The sequence below is a fragment of the Myotis brandtii genome, unplaced genomic scaffold (assembly GCF_000412655.1).
Source record: "Myotis brandtii unplaced genomic scaffold, ASM41265v1 scaffold760, whole genome shotgun sequence".
NCBI lineage: Eukaryota > Metazoa > Chordata > Mammalia > Chiroptera > Vespertilionidae > Myotis > Myotis brandtii.
The window spans coordinates 563,400-581,516 of record NW_005371038.1 but is presented as its reverse complement, the minus strand read 5'-3'; the positions used below and the strand labels follow the sequence as shown (position 1 = coordinate 581,516).

The following is an 18,117-nucleotide window of genomic DNA, read 5'->3' as shown; positions in this document are numbered from 1 at the left end:
GGGGCGCGGGGGGGGGAGGAGACATTTTTGCTTTGCCCTCCTAGGTTTTCTGGCTTAGGCTCTGCAAATCAGACAAAAGACAGATGAGCAGGAGAAAGACAAACGATGGATTAATGCATAATGCATGCCGTGCCCATGCAGGCAGGGAAATTCAGTGATGAGCAGCTACAAAAGTGTTTAGAATTTAGGCTTCGAAACCATCTTAACCAAAGAGCAGTCAATTTGTACAGAAGAGACAGGACGGAGGAAGGGAGTTTGGGAGCCCGGGGCAGCAGCTGTGGGAGGGTAAGCTCGTGCCATGCAGGAACTAATGGAAGCTGAGGGCTAGTAGGTTTCTCAGGCAGATCCCTCTGCTGGTCTCAGGGCTGGTCAGGGCTGGAGTTGTCTCCAGTGATTAACTTCTGTTCTCCCTGGGAGTGAGGGGAGGGGCCCGCCTTTACAAATGTATGTCCTGCTTTTAGGCAAATAGAGGAGAACAGAGGGCTTTTCTGGAGTCTGCTTCTTCTCAGTTGCCTTCAGCTTAAAATAATCTTTATGCCAAAGAGGCCTATTTGAGGGTGACTGTTCCGATCCTCTTCACTACGTGTATCTCTCCTCTTTGTTTGTTCATAAAGTTGATCGCAGTTTGCTGTTATATGTGTTTGTTTGTTGCCCCTCCCCTACTCACTCTAATCCCATGAGTGCAGAAATCACCCAAATGTTCTTTTGTTCTTTTTTAATAGCTTGCGTCTGTAAAGTGTGTGTGTGTGTGTGTGTGTGTGTGTGTGTGTGTGTGTATGTGTGTGTAGATCAGGTTGGTAGGAGTGAGATGGATGATTAGGGAGAAAGATGCTACGACTTGAAAGGTTCCAGTTCAAAAATCCTACATTCCAATGAAAAAGTTATGAAAGGCGAACGGTACTGGCTGTAATGGTGAGAATTTTAGCTGAACAGAGGAAGATGTGGATGTTATGAGAAAGTGGGCTCAGCATTTGGGATTACTTTCAGATAACCGTGAAGGTGCCAGATGTTCCATTTTCCTATTACCTTGCTCTGAGCTCATGGGTTGGCTTACCGAAATGGGGATGCACTGAACAGAATGCTAAGAAGCAATCTCTATTATTAAAAACAGGGCAAAATTGCTACCTGAGACTCACATTGGGATTAAATGGAAGGACACAAAGCTTAATAGTTATTGCTAAATGAACAAATTGAAATAGAATGCTCACCAAAATGCAGAGTACTAAACAGTAAGGAGGGTTGATGAGAATTGTGACATTTAAAATTAGACCTTGGAGTTAAGTTACTAATTTCATTCATGTAACTATTGCAATTACTTTTAAAATATATTTTTATTGATTTCAGAGAGGAAGGGAGAGAGAGAAAGAGAGAGAAACCTATCTCTATTGACCTTCCTCAGGAAGCATGTGCCCTGACCGGGAATCAAATTGTGACCTCCTGATTCACTGGTCAATGCTCAACCACTGAGCCACACCAGCTGGGCTAAGTATTGCAATTAGAATAGTCATGTTACATTTCTATTTCAAATAGAAATAGTTACCATCAGCCTGATTAAAATGAGAATCACACACACATACTATCATATGAACATTAGTAACAAATTTATGCCAATGAAAAAGGAGGACATTTTTCTGAAAAGCAGCTTGATTTGCAAACCTCTTTGGGGCTTCTGAAGGCTGCCTCTCAAGGAGATCCTAGGACTTTCCTGAGTCCATGAGCTCTGAGAACTTTCCGGAATTTCTCATGCTGCACATTTAAAGACAAAAGATTGAGTCTCTAACTCTGCCCTGAAGTGCTTGCCTGCCTGGTGGGGGACTTGTTGCTCATTGTTTGCAGTGTCTTCCCCACAACCCTATTCTTAATGCTCACTGTTCCACCTCCCTCTCCCAGACACATTAGCAGCGCAAGCTCTACGTGGCCTCTCTAGAGTAGACCTACAGCACAGGTTAGCTGTCACCCAACTGGCTTCCCCCTCTTACCTCCATGTCTGTGGGTGGAAAAGGAAATCCGATGCCACTGGGGGAATTTAAGAAATGACTATGGAAGACTTTCCTCCATGAAATGCGTTTCCAGCGGCTGGGGCCAGCAGAGAATCAGCTGCTTTGTTTAGCTACATATATCACTTACTGTACCAAGTACAGTGCAGGGACGCATCCAGGTTTTAAGAAAATGAAACAGGTACAATGTAGATGCTGGGGTCCGTGTAGCTGTTTAAGAGAGACTGCTTGGCCTTCAATAGGAATGTGCTTTTAGAAAGTACTTAGGATGGTCATTTTGATGGAACCACAGCAAGAATATTATTATAAAATAAATGACTACATATAAACATCCAAGTCATTTATTTCTTTTAAATGCACTTTTTGTGAGTCATGGTGATTCATTGTCTACAGTTTCCACGGTCTCTGACCTTTTAGAATAGCACTTCTTTCTCCGCTCTCTACAATAAATCCAATGGCAAATGTGAAACTTATCTTCGTGGTCTCTAACCTAATTTGACAAGGCTGTGTTTCTCTTAAAAGCAATGCATTGTGATGGCAATTCTGTTTCCAGATGAGAGAAAATAGTTCCAAGACGTGCTCAGCTGAGAAGCTTGTGGATGTTTCTGAGGACCCACTGTCTTCTCTACCATTCAGCGCGTCTCCGATCCCGTCGTGTACCTTGTCCAGGGTTCTCTGACTAATGTGTCCTTCCTCACGTGGGAGCTGGGAGGCTCACCGGCCTCTCTCTGGCTCCTGACGTCAGCAGATCTCCCATCATTATCTCTGAGGCTGAGTCACAACATGGAGCTTTGTTTGCTTTCAAGTGGCTACCAGCCACATCCTCCTGGCCTGAGGCCCCGCCTCCAGCATGCGGACTGTAGCTGCCTCCTTCTGGGCTCACTTGTGCACTTTCCCCTCTACTTCTGCCCCATGCGGCCCTGGGGTCAGACCCCCTGCAGCCTGTCCTCCTGTCAGGCCCCTCCCCCCAGGACCTAGGACACTCACTGACTCCTTCAGGACAGTGCCTGGCACATAGGAGCTGCTTCATAAATGTCTGCTCCATAGCACTGACCTGCACGGAACCTCATTTCTGGCTCATTTGTATACCCCTGGAGTTCCTCTCCTTCAAACCCCTTCAGATTATATGATATTTACTAACTACAGAGCTGTTGCTAAATAAAAACCTTGGGGGATGAAAGTTTTTCTGAAATAAAGGGTTTGCTGAGCTGTATTCTAGCCAGAAAAAGGACCAGATCCTGGAGCAAGCAGCCTGAGCCACCAGTGGCGGGTGGCCGGGAAGATGAGCGTGTGTGTCCTGGGATTCATGGGCCTCAGATACAGTGAGTGTGGACAGGAAGATGTCACTTATTTGGAAAGAACTTACTTTGGCTACAGATAAAGGGGGTGGGAGAAAGGAAGTGGGGCACAGAGTCCTCTGGATTGGTGTGGGCGGGTGCGGTGGAGTCTGGTCATCGCCGTTCTCGCTAGATAAGAGCCGAAATAGTCACCAAGGTTGACCCAAAGTTTCAGTACATTCAGGAATGTGAGCAGCTTTAGCTGGGTTGGCCCGAGGCTGTTAACTGATTAGCCTCTTACCTCTCTCTCCCATCCTACGCTGCTGCTGCGATTGATTCAGGACATCTGCGGGTCTCTCTCTTGTCACGGGGAGGGACACTCCGAGAACCGCGTGTCCTTGAATCCCTTCTGACTCATTCGGAGGCCCTTGCTCAGTGGCAGCGCTTGGTAGCAGTGGGCCCTGGGCCATCCCCATGAGCACAACCTCCGGAAGAGTCCATTTCAGGGAACCACGTCTCTAACATGGAATCTGAACCAAACATAAAAACAAACAGAAACTAAAGCAATGAGTCCATCGACATGTCCATCGCACACATTAGGAGGCAAGCCCCGCGACAGCACGGGAGCCTGAGCTGGCAGGGCTGTCCTCTGTGGGCACCTGCAGGGCTGGGCTGGGCGGGCCTGGCCGCCATGTGAACGCTCTCTCCCTGTCCTCGCAGGGAAGCCATCAGCCGCGTGTGTGAAGCCGTCCCGGGCGCCAAGGGAGCCTTCAGGAAGAGAAAGGTACTGTCCTCTCAGCGCTGCGTCTGCCTGCCTCTCCCTCCTCTGTCCCCTCCGCAGCTCCCTTACACACATGGCTCAGGCCTCTCTTCCCAGGGCCTGGCACTGTTTCTTTGTGGTGTTTTGTTTTTGCCCAGGGAGAACCAAAAGGCACCCCTTGTTGAAAGGGGGTACCTTGCAGTGGCTCTTGTCACTTTAAAAATGGAAAGAGCTTAAGTCCCCTCTCTGCCACGTGGTTGACGAGATCAGCTGTTGCTGCCACCCAGACGCCACACCCTGGTTCCTCGCTGTGGCCTCAACGTACAGACAGGGATGGCAACAGCCGCGTAGAACAGCCCGCCTTCTCCCAAGCTTCGGGTCACCCATTCACTCCATGGGCACAGCTCTCGTGGCAGACCCCCCAGCGCTGGGCTGGTGCAAGTTTCACAACGTCTCTCAGGCTGGGGGACCGAGAAGCACCAAGTTTGTGGCCTTGCCAGTTTTTGTCGCCATTTTCAAGCTCTAACATGACACCCTAAAAGGGAGCTGGGAAGAGGGGTGCAGACAGTGTCTCCACGCAGTTCACACAGGCACACTGGACGCAGACAACCTGAACTGCAGGGGGAACAGCTGATGCAGCAAAAAGTAGGAAGTGATGAGTTTTGAGTATTTATTGTTTTTTAAATGTAATGTATTTAATTGCAAGTTTACATAATTAATTTTTAATAGCAGCTGTTTTTAATGGCCAGCTCATGATATTCCCATACATTTGATCATTGTCTCTCATTAGCTAGCATGAGCGGCTCTAGGACGCCGCTGCGTGTCCCCATTATACAGAGATAAAAACTGAGGCACCGACAGGAGAGCCCATGAGGCCAGCAGGTGGTGGAGCCAAGCTCCAGCCCGACTACTTGGCTCTAGGGGCTGTGTGTTCAACCCCTGTACTCGACCTTTTCATCTTGAGGTGTTTGGACCAGAAGAAAAAAACAACTGGATTAAGAGAAAGCTCAAAAAAACTCTGAACTTAAGTGCCCAGTAAACACAGAAGTAAATACCCGCCATCAGGACCTGTCTGCACCTGGCCTGAATGTGGGGGCGCCCCTCTGTGTATCTCTGAGTCTGTCCTGAGGTGGTGGTGGGGGCAGGGCAGGCTGGTGCTCGCCTCTGCTGCTACCTGGGCTGTGAGTTGTTTGTGTCTTTGTAGCTTGGGGACATTGGTGACCAAAAGGGCAGCTGAGTGTCAGAGATAGAACTTTGGGTGAAGGCTCAGATGTGCTGGCCTGTGTTCTGGTCATCCCACAGGGGACATGGGAAGCAAGATGCCCCCAGAATCTTGAATATGGGAACTAGGAGGGTGTCTGAGAACAGAGCCAGCTGGCGCCTGAGCAGCAAGTCTTGGGGTCCCTCCTGGTTCTCTGGGTGCAGGTGATGGAAACAAAACCGACTTCTAGGCTCCACACCAGGCACTGAATCAGGGCCCGGCAGCTCTGCCTTTCATTAGCTCAGGCAGGGGATTCACATGTGGGGCCAGCCTGGTTAGGAACTAGGGCTGGTTGGGATATCAAAGGGGGTGAGCTCTAATCTGAAGAGGAAGGTTGGGGGGTTAGCAATGGACAAGTGTTGGTAGTGCCCATGCAGGGACCCAGGAAGAGGTGCCTGGCTGAAGCATGCAGCCGCGGTCCCTGTGCCAAGGGCAATTATGGTCTGATGGGTACACCTGTTAGAGCCGAACGGAGTCTGTCACTCCGCGGTGCCCCAGACCCGTGTGTTCTGACTGGACCAGAGGACGTGACGGCCAGAGCATTCATGCTCCAGTCCTCCAGCAATGAGCGCTCTCACAGCTCAATGGGATTGCTCATGACCCCCAAGTGGACCGACTTAGCCTGGCCTGACTAACATGGCTCCCGGTGGATGAAGCTGGTTTCTGAGTGCAAAGCTGCAGGCCCTGGCCTGTGGCCCTTTCCCGAGGCTTCCAAGTCACTCTCTCAGACGCATCCCAACATGAGCTGCCCGGGACCCTGACCCCGCCTTTCCCTCATCTCAGCGTGTGCATAGATGTTCATAATCCCCACACTGCGCATTCTAGAATCTTTGTGTTAGTGTCAGATCCATCCCCCCCCCGCCCCCGCCAGCTTATTCGAAGCACAATTTTCTTCATGTGCCTAATGAGGGTGGGAGATGGAGGTTTGGGGTGTGGCAAATAGGAACAACAGAGAGGCCCCAGCAGTGAGGCCTCCAGTCACTCAAATCGAAACTAATGCTGCTTGACTTCACAGCCTCCGAGCAAAATGCTGTCCAGCATCTTGGGCAAGAGCAACCTCCAGTTCGCGGGGATGAGCATCTCCCTCACCATATCCACCGCCAGCCTGAACCTGCGGACGTCCGACTCAAAACAGGTCTGTAGGGGGCTCAGGCCCCTGCCCTGCTCAGGGCCCCCCCACACAATGGGTGTTTCACGGGCTCCCCACTTCCAGCTTTACCAGGTCTGTGTGGTGCACATTGTGTAAAACCTTCACAAGCTTCAAACTTTGATTGGCTACATGAAGGGTCACCAACAGGGTGATAGATGGCATTGGCTCTTTAATTCTTTCATAAATCACCTCTGCTTGAGGATAGTGCACGAAGCCATTGATTTACTTACAATGTAGAAAGGAGGTGTGGGTATGTGCAAACGTCTCCTCTTAATGTCCTTGCCCCATTTTGTTTTCTCTTACACCATATTCCACTGGTTCCACAGCCCACATTTTATTATCTATACCAGTGGTTGGCAAACTGCGGCTTGTGAGCCACATGCGGCTCTTTGGCCCCTTGAGTGAGGCTCTTCCACAAAATACCACGTGCGGACACAGGGCAGCAGTTAGGGGAGATCAGGCCAGAAGGGGAGGGCAGTTAGGGGCAATCAGGCCGGCAGGGGAGGGTGGTTAGGGGCGCTCAGGCTGGCAGGCAGAGGTGGTTAGGGATGATCAGGCAGGCAGGCAGGTGAGTGGTTAGGAGCCAGCAGTCCTGGATTGCAAGAGGGATGTCCCCTAAGGGGTCCTGGATTGGAGAGGGTGCAGGCCAGTCTGAGAGACCCCCCACCCCATGCATGAATTTTGTGCACTGGGCCTCTAGTCTGAAATGAATGGCATGTTGTGGTTTGACATTATTTTTTTTTCTTAGCCAGTCATTTTGGAGCCTCTCACATTTGATAGTGTCTAAGGGTTCATGTGATATGGTGTATTCATGTCTTCCAAGTGTGCAAGGAGTGTGTTGCTGATGGAGGCAGCACAGCAGGGATGCTTATGGAGGCGAATTCTGTTCAGCATGGTTGCGTTTCTCTGCAGAGTTTCTTTCAGGTTCCTCAGGTGCTTAGTTCCTTCAGCTAGAAAAATGGTTATAGGATATCATTACACGACTTGCTTGGTCATTCCCTGAAGATCTTAGTGTCAATGTTGCTGGTGGAAATGGGGTACTTGTGGTGTCTCGAGAAAAACGGTTCAGCGATCAAGCATTGGGAGGATGAGGTACAGGGGTAAGAGGAAGCACTGGGGTAGGAATAAGACTGCCCCAGGTTCCTGGTGCCCCTCTCCACTGGGCCCACCATGGAAGACGTCCAGCCTTGCCTGCCTCAAGCCCAGAAGCAAGGCCAGGGCCCAGAAACTCAGCTGCATTGGTTCTGTCCATGCAAAGCTTAGCTCAACTCAGTCTCTGTCCCCATTCAACTGGCCAAGTCTCCTTGCCCGGGTGCACCGCAGCCGGTCGCATCGCAGCTGGCTCTGTGCTGGCGCCCGCAGGCTTGCAGTTGAGGCCGTCCCTGGAGCCCTGATGCTGCTGGGCCTGCATGGCTGTTGCTTGCAAACGGACAGGCAAATGAATGCACCTTCCTGAGCAGGAGGCCTTGGTTAAGCTTGATTAGATCACCTGGGCTTGGGAAGGGGCCAGTCCTCTTTTAAACTAACCAGTCAATAGCCCAATCCTTCCCAGGCTTGTGCTGGGCCCTCCCCATAACCAATCTCTTTCCTAGATCTTCTGGGTTCTGTTCCCTTATCCAATCCGATCGTTTTCCCAGGCTTGGCTCCACCCCTCATGGCCACCATCTTAGTTCCTACTGCGCATGCCTCACAGTACACGCTCCTCCTCCTGTGCCCTCTTGGCTTCTGCTGGGCGTGCGCTGAGCAAAGTGCTTTCTCCTTTACTGTTTTCTCTCTTCAATCCTGGATAATGGCTGTCTGTTGGCGGGTGGGGAAGCCTGCTTCAGGGGGTTAAGTCCCCTGGGGAGCTGGGAACGTTACATTGTCCTAGTAAGTGAGGTTTAATGTCTGACTCAGCTCCCTGTTGATGAGGCTTATACCTTATTTCCTTTACTTCCTTCCTTTATTAATACTAACTAGTGACCTGGTGCATGGTTTTGTGCACGCTGAGCAAAGTGCTTTCTCCTTTACTGTTTTCTCTCTTCAATCCTGGATAATGGCTGTCTGTTGGCGGGTGGGGAAGCCTGCTTCAGGGGGTTAAGTCCCCTGGGGAGCTGGGAACGTTACATTGTCCTAGTAAGTGAGGTTTAATGTCTGACTCAGCTCCCTGTTGATGAGGCTTAATACCTTATTTCCTTTGCTTCCTTCCTTTATTAATACTAACTAGTGACCCGGTGCATGGTTTTGTGCTCATCGTGCACATTGAAAGGAAATTAGAAGGTGGCTGGCAGGGCAAGACTGGGTGAGGCAGGCCAGACATGCCCTGGAGCCAACCTCCTACAGTCCCTCCCTGGCGTCTGCAGAGTGAGCGGGGTCCCTCTGGCAGGTGGGGTCCCTCAGCCTACATCGTGCACATTGAAAGGAAATTAGAAGGTGGCTGGCAGGGCAAGACTGGGTGAGGCAGGCCAGACATGCCCTGGAGCCAACCTCCTACAGTCCCTCCCTGGCGTCTGCAGAGTGAGCGGGGTCCCTCAGCCTGGCCTAGGGAGATCGGGCCTAAACCAGCTCTCCAACATCCCGGATTGCAAGAGAGCGCAGGCCAGGCTGAGGGACCCCACTGGTGCACGATCAGGGCTGGGGAGGGACTGTGGGAGGGCTCCAGGCCAAGTCCCCATCAGCAGGACCCCAGCAGCAAGCTAACCTACCGGTCAGAGCACCTGCCCCCTGGTGGTCAGTGCACGTCATAGAGACTGGTTGAATGGTCGAACGGTTAGACATTTAGCATATTAGGCTTTTATTATATAGGACTAGCCACCTATACTAACATCAAGGCTGTCTGTATTTGACCTGATTTAGAGCTTGCCAAGGGAAAATGCCTCTTCCCTAGGGATGTTTGCAGAAAAAAAATTAGAGGGAACTGTTTAACATCATGGCTCAAATGTGTATACGAGTAGCCGCCCTGGATACCAGCAGGTGGAAATGCTGTGAACCATGAGTCCCCTCACCTGCTGTGCTCAGCCTGGGCCCCGCCGTGCTGTCAGTGTGAGCTGGAAACCAGGTGTCTCCACACTGCAGAAGATGGGCCGCCCCCAGACTATGGGGACCATGGCAGCGTGGCACCAGGATGCCCAGGGCACCTTTAGGTCGCTACACATATTCTTACGTATGAATTTTCAAATTCCCCAGGTAAGCAAGCAGCATTTCCAGCTCCATATTTTTCTCCACCCTACATACCCGACCCGAGGTGTTGAAATAAATTCTAGATCCAGAATAGAAGCGAGAGGCAATGTCTGGGCATTGTTTTGACACAGTGGATGCCGCTTCTCACTCTATTCCTTGAGTGCTGGATGAGCCTTTTCTTTTCTCATAGGCACTTCTGAGGGATGGTGAACCTTCATTTAAGTGGATTAAGTAGTTTGAACAGGCTCAGACTCTTTCTGGAGCTGCCTCCAGGCTGAGCACCCATTGTGGCTAATGAGGGTTGGTCCCCTCAGCTCTGCTCTCAGATGCCCACATCCACTCTTATCCTATGTGGCTGTCGCACCTTCGTTTCTAGGAACCATGGGCCTCAATTCTGCAGGATCTCACCTCCTAATTCTCCTTTTACTTAATTCCCCACCTCACAATACAGAGAAGCAAACTCAGAGCAGAAAGCATGAGGCCGTCATGGTTGGCCCTCTCCATCCTGGTAGAGGGGCTGGTTGGGTGTGCCAGCTCTCATTGGCCTGCCCTTGGTTTAGGTGGGTGGGAGTGAGTCCTGAGGGATGCCGGCACGGACATCAGAGCATGAGCTGAGGAAGGTCTGATGGGAGCCGAAGCTTGCATCCCTCTGGCCAAGTTCAGGGCCCAGCTGTAGCAAACTGAGAGCAAGCCGAGAGGACACTCCCTCCCAGTGCAGAGAGAGCAGGAGGCAGTGCCCGCGCCCCCTGCAGAGCTCTCAAGGAGAAGAAAAAGATGAAACAGCCTTAGAGCAAACAATGCTTTCAGTTAGTTAGCTCTCCTCTTCAATTCTCTTAGCCAACGGGATAGCATACACTCACACAGTAATGGTTATGCATCGTGCTGACCAAATATGATTTCCATTTTCCCCCTCAATCTTAGTGTCCACTTTGATTTCCAAACCCCAGTTTTAGCACTGCTTTGTTAAGAAGATTAAGTTAGTAAAAATTAAATAAGCAAAAGTTAATTAAGCAAAACGTAATTTTAGAAGTTGTAGCTTTATCATCATTTGGGAGCTACTGTGTCCTCATTGCTCCCCGGAGCCCTCCACCCCTGGACTCGAGGCAGGATTCCGGAGAGCTGCAAAAGCCAACTAGTAGTTTGATCCCCCTGGGCTTGGGCACAGGCTACAGAGCTGGACTCATGTTTTTATTCGTTTACAGTTTACCTTTGAACAATGCCTGGGTTAGGGGAGCCGCCCCTGTGCAGTCAAAAATCCGTGGTTAACTTTTGACTCTCCCTCAAACGTAAGCACTATATGCTCCGGTTTTTCTAGATCCTGAGTAGTATTGCATGTCCTCAAAACTGAAGTAGGCATTTAAAATTATTTTATCTTACACTTCATTTATGGTTTTGCTTCGGTTTTACAGGAGCATGGTTGGAAAAATCCCTCGGACGGTAGGATGACAGCTCTGTAAACTCTGACTGCCCACCCGCCAGGGCCTGAGGGGGCCCAGCAGAAATAAACCTGATTATGATGGGAGGGAGGACTGTTCCCACTCCCAGAAATTTACTTCAATGTCATTACATTGTCTTTAAAAAGATAAAAGTAGCGTGGAAGACTTATATAGCTTTTTAAATTTAGTGCAGCTTCTAATTTACTCAGCGTCTGCTAAATTCCACTGTACCCTGCAGTCTATAATGCTAATGGAAATTTCCCATTTAAAGATGAACTTGGAATGTCTTTGCTGGCTCTTAAATTGATAAATTACAAGAGTGCCTGAAAGGGCGCCAGTTTTGATCTTGGATGAGGACTTTGCAATGTATGCGCACATGGTGTAAACGGGCTGAATGGGGGCAGACACACTCCCCTCCACTCCAGCTCCGAGTCTAGATTGAGGACCCCGCGTGTCCTTGGGAACTGACACTGCACAGCTGAATGCTTTGGGGTGTGGGTGGGACATTTTCCTTCTCGAAGAGGCGTGGGCGTTCAGACCCTCTGTGTTCGGCCACGGCCCTGACAATTACTGGCTGTGGTACTTTGAGAAACCACTTGGCCCCTCTGGGCCGCAGGCTCCCACCTGTGAAATGGGCTCCAATAGCTCCTACATTGCAGGGCTACCGTGGAGCTTTTAAGAGCTCATTTTGGCAAAGCTGCTAGGTGAGCAGCGGACATGCTGCGCTATTACTTTTCTAGTAGTTGTTTTCATTGGGGACCAGTGTTACCGAGTTTTGGGGAGCCTTGTTGATTCGTACTGCCTGTCAACGGTTGGCTTTCCAAGACATGGGAAGAGCACTAATGGCACGTCTCGTTTCTTGTCTTGGGCCTGACAGATCATAGCGAATCACCACATGCAGTCCATCTCCTTCGCCTCTGGGGGTGACCCGGTAAGTGCCCTTGGCGTTGTTTTCTCTTCATCTTGCTGTGAGTGCTTGGGAAGGGGCCCTACTTCTGAGGTGCGCTTCTTGGGGTGCTATCAAGAAAGCTTAAACTTTCACTTCGTTAGCCAAGCACCGCTGACAACCCCTGAGGCACTGGTTTTCTTACCAGTAAGAGGTAATGAGCGTCGCCACGTGTCAGCCTCCCGACTGTCTGCCCTGCTCGGTTCCTGTTTCTCCACTGGGCCTCCACCAGGTCCCCTGTTTTTAAATATAAGTCTACTCGAAGGCTGTGAATTTACTTAGTCTAGTTTGTTCATAAATATTTGAAATTGGCATTTTTCTCTCCAAATCTAACACTGTAGTCTCTTAATGGTTTGTTTAGCCAACAGGGAAGGAGTTGCAGAGACCAAGAGGGAGACAGGATAAAATGGGAATGTTCTGTTTTTGCGTCACTTATTTTATGAAGAAGGTGCAATAACACGGGGTTTGCTCCCCACGGGTGGTCAGGAATGTGACGCTCCTGTGTTAGCGGTCACTCTCAGTGTCAGGAGGGCGGGATGCAGGGCCACGCCTGCACACTCACCGTTCACCGCGGACCGTCCAGCCCTTTGAAGAAGCCCAGACAGGAATGGGCCACGAGGGAGGAGGTGCAGAGGGAGCCGGTAGAAAACACACACAGCCCCGCCAGCAGTGAGCGGAGAAAGGCTCCCCAAATGTTCTCACTTACTTTTCATTGGTCTGCTTAAAGTTATCAACCCAGGGAAACATCTAAAAATTAGGACAAAAGAGTGAGTTTTTCTTGGAGCTAAGTTTAATCAATTAAATTGTTCAATATCCTGGGAAGATGTCCTTTTGCTGTTAAATTTTTTTTATAATAAAAGAATGTTGGCTTATAGTGGTATCTTTGCTATATTTGTTGTTTTGTATTATTTTGTCCAATTATCAGTAGGCAATGCTCAGATTTTAAATAAAATTTACTAGCCCAAGGTCGCCTGAGTAATTGGTGGCTATATTACTCCTGTCCCAAGGCAGGGAGTTCTTCCCATGCCCATGTTCACCGTACAGCCCTGGCCTCCCAGCCCCTTCCCCCTGGGCAGCCTGACTGCTGAACTGCTGTTGGCACATGGACAGCTGAAGCGAGGGAGTGCTTTCCACTGCTGGCTCCAGTCTTTGTGTCTCCAAAGGGCGTGTGATCATGGCAGAGTGTCTTCCGACTGCTGAACTGCTGTTGGCACATGGACAGCTGAAGTGAGGGAGTGCTTTCCACTGCTGGCTCCAGTCTCTGTGTCTCCAAAGGGGGCAGCCTGACTGCTGAACTGCTGTTGGCACATGGACAGCTGAAGCGAGGGAGTGCTTTCCACTGCTGGCTCCAGTCTTTGTGTCTCCAAAGGGCGTGTGATCATGGCAGAGTGTCTTCCTACAGGGGAACCCGCCCCCCCCCCCCCCGTCCCCCCGCCAGCTCCTGCAGCCACCAGGGGGCATCACACATGCATCAGCCCAGCATTGCTTTATGTTTCACTGTAAAGTATGTTTAGAAGGTGGACGTCTTCCATAGTCGAACCCACCATTGGTGCACTCTTGAGGGTTATGCCCCGAGGTGCATGCGCACCTGCTCTCTGCCTGCACGGCCGGCCCGCATCCGCACTGATGCCTGCACCTGTGCTGTGTCTGGCTCTACTGAACTGCCAGTGGCCTTCGACTGGGTTGCCCCATGTGACCCTTGGAACCATAGCTTCTTAAATTTGGCAGTTGGCCCAGTTTGAAACATAAAAGGCAGAAATGCTGCCACCTGCACTGACAGTCCTCTCCGGAGCCTGTCTCAGTCCTCATCCTGCGATGATGGAGGCGCAGAGACCTAGCAACCGGGAAGCCAAACACATTGTCCCGTGAGGAAACCAGTGTATCCCTAGGGTGCACACAGGCCTGTGAGCTTTCCTCAGCTTCCCCATCACTTCTTCCTCAGAAAGGGAAGCCTTCAGGGACCCTTAAAGTAATTCATACGCTTTCATGTTCTTGCTGATTTTTTCTGTCAGACAGACAGAGAGAGAAACATCTATCAGAAAAAATCAGCAAGAACATACAAGCGTATGAATTACTTTCCGCTTCTCCTATAACCAGTCCAAGTATACATCACATTGTCCATGAATTCCATACCAACTTGGTTGATAGTTATTACAGTTGGTGGGTGTTTTACACTTGATCTTAGCCAAAAGGCCGAGAATCGATGCACAGTTGGTGGGTGTTTTAAATAAACCCAAAAGTTCTAGGTTCTAGTCATTGTTCTGTTGCCACGTGTATATCTACTAATTGCTCTGTGCCTCAGTTTACCAGGTTAGAAAATAATATTTTGAAATGTCAAGTAAGACAGGTTGGAAAACACTGTTAATTCCTCCAAGAAAAAAGGGCACACATGAATTATAATCTACATGATTAGCAGTGTTAAAAGACCACGAAAGAATGAATACCGGCCAGGCTCAGAGAGTCTCAGCGAGTGAGAGCAGAGATGGTAAACACTGAACACGTGCTGGGCCCACCTCTGGGACTCCATGTGCTCACGGTGTGATGTCAGGAACATTGTTTTGAACAGTCATACACCCCCCGCTGTGCTACAAAAATAGTATTGGCATCAGGAAAGCTATGTCCTGGCTTGACCACTGGCCATCGGAGTGACAGGGACACCTCATATCTGAGCAGACTTTCTCATGTTGGAATAAGAATTTCAAAAGAAGAATTTTCTTGTGTATTCCGCTAGTGTTGACTCAAATTAAGTTTGTTACCCAAATATGTACAAAAATAAAATATAGACTCCCATGCTATACTTTTTATTTCTTGTTAATCCTCACCTGAGGGTATTTTTCCATTGATTTTTAGAGAGAGAGAGTGCAAGGGAGGGGGACAGACAGAGAGAGAAACATTGATGTGAGAGAGACGTATTGATTGGTTGCCTCCTGCACACGACCAACCAGGGCTGGGATCTAGCCTGCAACTGAGGTACATGCTCTTGACCAGGAATCAAGCCCGGGTCCCTTCAGTCCACAGGCTGATGCTCTATCCATTGAGCCAAACTGGCGAGTGCAATGTTATACTTTTTATTGAACTGCAAACCCCAATTAAACTGGGGAGATTACTAACAAACACAGGAAAAGCCAATAGTGTTAATTTACTGTGATGGATAAAGTTTTGCTGACACGAAGTCTCTGCTCTCAGTGTGAAGCCAGACTGGCCACCGTGGTCCCTCAGAATCTTGAGGTCGGCATTTCTCCTCAGTGCCAGAGACTCAGTTCTCCCACTAATTTCTTCTATTCAAGCAAACCCTTACTGGTACATCCTTGTGTATAAATGTGACAGTAATTTGCTTCAGGTGGGGCAAAGGCATCTAGTCTTTATGATTAGATGATGTCCTTTTCTACCTAATTTTTTAAGAATGTGGTGCCCATAATGTTGGAAACCCAACTAAAAATCTTGGCACTAAAACTGCATGCTGCACATGATGCCCCGGTGGTCATCCAGATGACCCCGAATATTCTTATATTAATCTTGACGGTTATCATGGGAATGAAAATACAAAATAAAAGGAAATTCTGGTGATGTCTCAAATGCAGGGGGAGATACCTGCCCAGCCCTAGGTTTCGTGGATCTCAGTTTGAGAAACATGAGTGTTCCCTGAGGAAACTCCTGATAGTGACTCTCCTGGATCCAGGAACAGGGTCTCTGATTGCAAGCGACAAGCGTTATTTTTGCCAATGGCTTCAGAGTCTTACCAGGTCTTCCTAATGGAAATGACCGGAAGCAGGTGGACTGGTTTGACTCTTTTACTCCCTTCCCCAGGTCAGTCTGTGAATATACCAATGGCCAGTGCTCTGAGTGGGAAGAGCAAACGGCTTAGCTGGGCTGCACACCGGAGAAGGGCCCTGGTGTCACAGCCCATTGCTGGGGGAGCTCTCCTCCCCTGCATGGTCGTACTGTGTCATCGTGAGCTCTGGGGCAAGGGTATGTGGCAATGTCTTCACCACCCACCACCCTGCAGGGGGTGCTCCATAGCCTTGTACGCCCACCCGCAGGCATGCTCCCTCTGCCCCTCCCTCACTGAGGGTTTCCGGGAGCCCCATGGAAAGAGAAGGACCTATCAGTGAAGGCGCTCACCACAGACTCTCCCAGCTGCTAACAACAGGGCCCTGAGCCATGCCGTGCAGCCCTGCGGAGCAGGAGCCCTGGGGAGCTGTCTGCACCAATGGTGGGAGCTGTCTGCCCCGATGGTGGGAGCTGTCTGCACCAATGGTGGGAGCTGTCTGCCCCGATGGTGGGAGCTGTCTGCACCAATGGTGGGAGCTGTCTGCCCCGATGGTGGGAGCTGTCTGCACCAATGGTGGGAGCTGTCTGCCCCGATGGTGGGAGCTGTCTGCACCAATGGTGGGAGCTGTCTGCCCCGATGGTGGGAGCTGTCTGCACCAATGGTGGGAGCTGTCTGCCCCGATGGTGGGAGCTGTCTGCACCAATGGTGGGAGCTGTCTGCCCCGATGGTGGGAGCTGTCTGTCTGCACCGATGGTGGGAGCTGTCTGCACCAATGGTGGGAGCTGTCTGCCCCGATGGTGGGAGCTGTCTGTCTGCACCGATGGTGGGAGCTGTCTGCACCAATGGTGGGAGCTGTCTGCCCCGATGGTGGGAGCTGTCTGTCTGCACCGATGGTGGGAGCTGTCTGCACCAATGGTGGGAGCTGTCTGCCCCGATGGTGGGAGCTGTCTGTCTGCACCGATGGTGGGAGCTGTCTGCACCAATGGTGGGAGCTGTCTGCCCCGATGGTGGGAGCTGTCTGTCTGCACCGATGGTGGGAGCTGTCTGCACCAATGGTGGGAGCTGTCTGCCCCGATGGTGGGAGCTGTCTGTCTGCACCGATGGTGGGAGCTGTCTGCACCAATGGTGGGAGCTGTCTGCCCCGATGGTGGGAGCTGTCTGTCTGCACCGATGGTGGGAGCTGTCTGCACCAATGGTGGGAGCTGTCTGCACCGATGGTGGGAGCTGTCTGCACCAATGGTGGGAGCTGTCTGCACCGATGGTGGGAGCTGTCTGCACCAATGGTGGGAGCTGTCTGCACCGATGGTGGGAGCTGTCTGCACCAATGGTGGGAGCTGTCTGCACCAATAGTGGAAGTTGTCTGTCTGCACCAATGGTGGGAGCTGTCTGCACCGATGGTGGGAGCTGTCTGTATTAATGGGACAGACCTTTCCAGGCCCCCCACCCCTGCAGAGAAGTCTCCTCTGCTTGCATGAAATGAGAGAATTATTGGTCCCTGTGACTGTTTAGAAACTGAAATCCACGTGGCCACCTGGGCCCACTGCTGAGGCTGTAGAGCCTGTGCCCTGCTTAAATGGGAGGTAGGCAAGGAGGCGCAGGTTTCCTGCGTAGGGATCCAGCTCATATATTCGAAACAATTAAAATGACCACTTATGGAGAGAACCAAGATGGCGGCACAGGTAAGCACCTATACTTGCTGCCTCTCACAACCACATCAAAATAACAACTAAAAGGCAGAACAACTACCACCCAGAACCACAGGAAGGCTGGCTGAGTGGAAGTTCCACAACTAGAGGTGAAGAAAGCGCACTGAGACTGGTAAGAGGTGGGGAGGTGCGGAAAGTGCTGGCACCTGGATGTGCTGCTTTTTTAATCAGGAGGGAGATACAAGCTCCCACTTGCTCTGAACTCCAGTTCCGGGTGAGACTCTGGGGGACTCAGGGAGAAACTGGACTGTCTGGCATCGGGACAGGAACACAAGGGCGGCTTTCTCTCAGAGGTGCTCAAAGCAATCGTTGTTCCTGCACGGGGGCGCGGGACACGGAGACTCAGGGACCTCTCCGGTGCAGGGCTGACTGTCTGCCATTGCTGTTTCCTCTGCCCTGGTGATTCCCATAGACCCTGCCCCACCCAATTTACAACCCCACCCAAGCTGTGCGCATTGGCTTTTGCATATGAATGGCCTGTCCTTACTCTGCCTAAAACCTGTCAAACTCCAGCTGGGTCAGAGAGCCCCAGAGCTTCCAAAAGAAGGCCCAAGGCTCTGCCAGCCTTGCTTTACAGCTTGGACTCGTCTGGGCACTTCCAAACCCCATACAAAGAGGAGGAATCTGCAGATGTCTCTGTAGCTCCTGCTGGG

General features: G+C 50.8%; 1 protein-coding gene across 1 annotated transcript in view; it reads left to right on the top strand.

Annotated features, from left to right (window-relative positions):
* Nucleotides 1–18,117, top strand: part of SHC3 (SHC (Src homology 2 domain containing) transforming protein 3) — a 79,076-nt gene that overhangs the window by 3,812 nt on the left and 57,147 nt on the right. Inside the window, exons 2-4 of the mRNA XM_014530701.1 lie at nt 3,995–4,058; nt 6,311–6,430; nt 11,918–11,971. Of these exons, the coding sequence (XP_014386187.1) occupies nt 6,323–6,430; nt 11,918–11,971 (162 nt within the window). The 5' untranslated portion in view covers nt 3,995–4,058; nt 6,311–6,322. The remainder of the gene's footprint in view (nt 1–3,994; nt 4,059–6,310; nt 6,431–11,917; nt 11,972–18,117) is intronic.